Source organism: Frankliniella occidentalis, unplaced genomic scaffold (genome assembly GCF_000697945.3).
Source record: "Frankliniella occidentalis isolate FOCC.00 unplaced genomic scaffold, Focc_3.1 Scaffold295, whole genome shotgun sequence".
In the NCBI taxonomy this organism is placed as follows: domain Eukaryota; kingdom Metazoa; phylum Arthropoda; class Insecta; order Thysanoptera; family Thripidae; genus Frankliniella; species Frankliniella occidentalis.
In genome coordinates, this window is record NW_026267421.1 from 186,785 (window position 1) to 188,588 (window position 1,804).

At 58.7% G+C, this 1,804-nt stretch overlaps 1 protein-coding gene across 1 annotated transcript in view; it reads right to left on the reverse strand.

Moving 5' to 3' along the window:
* Positions 1 to 1,804, reverse strand: part of LOC127750957 (tribbles homolog 2-like) — a gene marked incomplete in the record, with an annotated part of 54,057 nt that overhangs the window by 41,872 nt on the left and 10,381 nt on the right. Inside the window, 1 exon segment of the mRNA XM_052273710.1 lies at positions 765 to 1,623. Coding sequence (XP_052129670.1) covers positions 765 to 1,274 — 510 coding nt within the window.

Sequence of the window (1,804 nt, forward strand, 5' to 3'; positions counted from 1 at the left end):
TGAGAATTTTAGCACACTAACGACTAACGCTCAGCCAGTACGGTCTGCTGCACGTACTCCTACGTTATTTGTTGCGGGGAGTGTTAGAATAGTGTGGACTTTCTCGGCTTGTAATGCCCGGTAATACCTTGTAATACCCTGTAATACCCTGTAATACCTTGTAATACCCTGTAATACCTGGTAATACCCTGTAATACCTGGTAATACTCTGTAATACCCGGTAATACCTTGTAATCAGCGTAATACGCGTAATACGGAGTAGTCTGTACACGAAAATGCCGAGATAAAACCCCCTCGTGCAGAACTGATCCTAGACAATGACACGCGCCCTGCCCGGCACAGCGACTACAATGAGTGTCCGAAACGCGATGGTATCTCCTCGTGTGTCCCATTGCAAAACAAACGCAGAGGCACCGCCGGTGGCGCCCGCCTACAAGGCCATGACCGTTGCGGCAAAAGGGTCTATGGAAATGAGAGGGGCGACCCAATGCGCCGCGCAATGTCAGCGGCGGGGCGCGCGCGCGACGCGGGAAACTTTGAAAATAATGGCGTAAAGTGTGTCGTCCCGAGGAGGCGGCCGGCGGCGCCACCCCGCAGCGGTGGGGCCGGATGTGGAAGCGAAGCGCAAGACGCCCAACCTCGTTTGCGTCGGAGTTTGTTGCTCTCGTCTCCCGCGAGGCGCGATGGCGAGGCGTTCGAGAGCGAGAGAGAGAGACAGTGCCATCCGCGACCGGTCCGGCCGGAAGCCGTACGTTTCGACTCACCTTGCAGACGAGCTGCTCCCTCGTGTGGACGTCGACGCAGTTGAAGAACGAGCTGCCCTCTACCTTGTCCAGCAGGACGTACTTGTTGGCGACGAAGGTGATGGGCGCGATGCGGGGCGACGCGTCCACGCCGCCGGCAGCCGCCCCGGCCCCGGGGCAGGGCGGCATGGACAGGTGCTCGGCGCCGCCGGCGGGGCTCAGAGAGGGGCTGGCCGGGCCGGGCCCCGCGGGGGGCACGGCCGCGAACGAGGGCAGGGGCAGGTTTTTGAACAGTCCGAGGCCGGGCGGGCCAAAGGCGGGGCCGAAGGCAGAGCCGAAAGCAGAGCCGAAGGCCGCCTCGCGGGGCACCGACGGAGGCGGGGCGGGGCCGTCCGCGCCCTCCGGCACCTCGGGGCACTCGGAGCCCTCGGCCTCCAGGGGCGCGTCCGCCCGGGCCGAGGGGTCATGGTCCTTGGTCCTAAACAGCAGCTGGGACACTTCATCGGAACTGCTGCTCGTATCCTCTTGCATTGAAACTACAACTTCACTGGCACTTCACAGGCACACGCGGAATTATTTTTTATAAAAGTAGAAAAGACGGTTTGTTTTTCTCCGTGTCGAGAGAGACGAGAAAATACTTTTGGGTTTAACGCGGTAACTAATACATTTCACTGCAGTATCACTGGTTTCCACACTCACAAACACACGCGGTTCATACGATAAAATTAACTATAATGGCTCGGATTCTTGGTGTTGAGTCGCTTGTTGTCATCGGCACGTTAATCCAAAATGGTCCGGTCGTCTTGTGGGTGGTGCGTTAAATCCAAAACGGCCTCTTCTCGCTGGCTGGCTAGGGGACACCGGTCGGTGGTTGCTCGACCTGCGGACAAGCGGACGACACAGACTTGGAATGAGAGTGCACCGGGACCGGTCACCGAACGTCCGTTGGGACAGACACAGAGAAAGACAATGACGCAACTATTTCAAAAGTCGCGCGCGCTTTTCACAGAGGACGGAACAGCTGTTGGTTGGGTGCCTCCCCCCCTCCTCCCCACTATCTC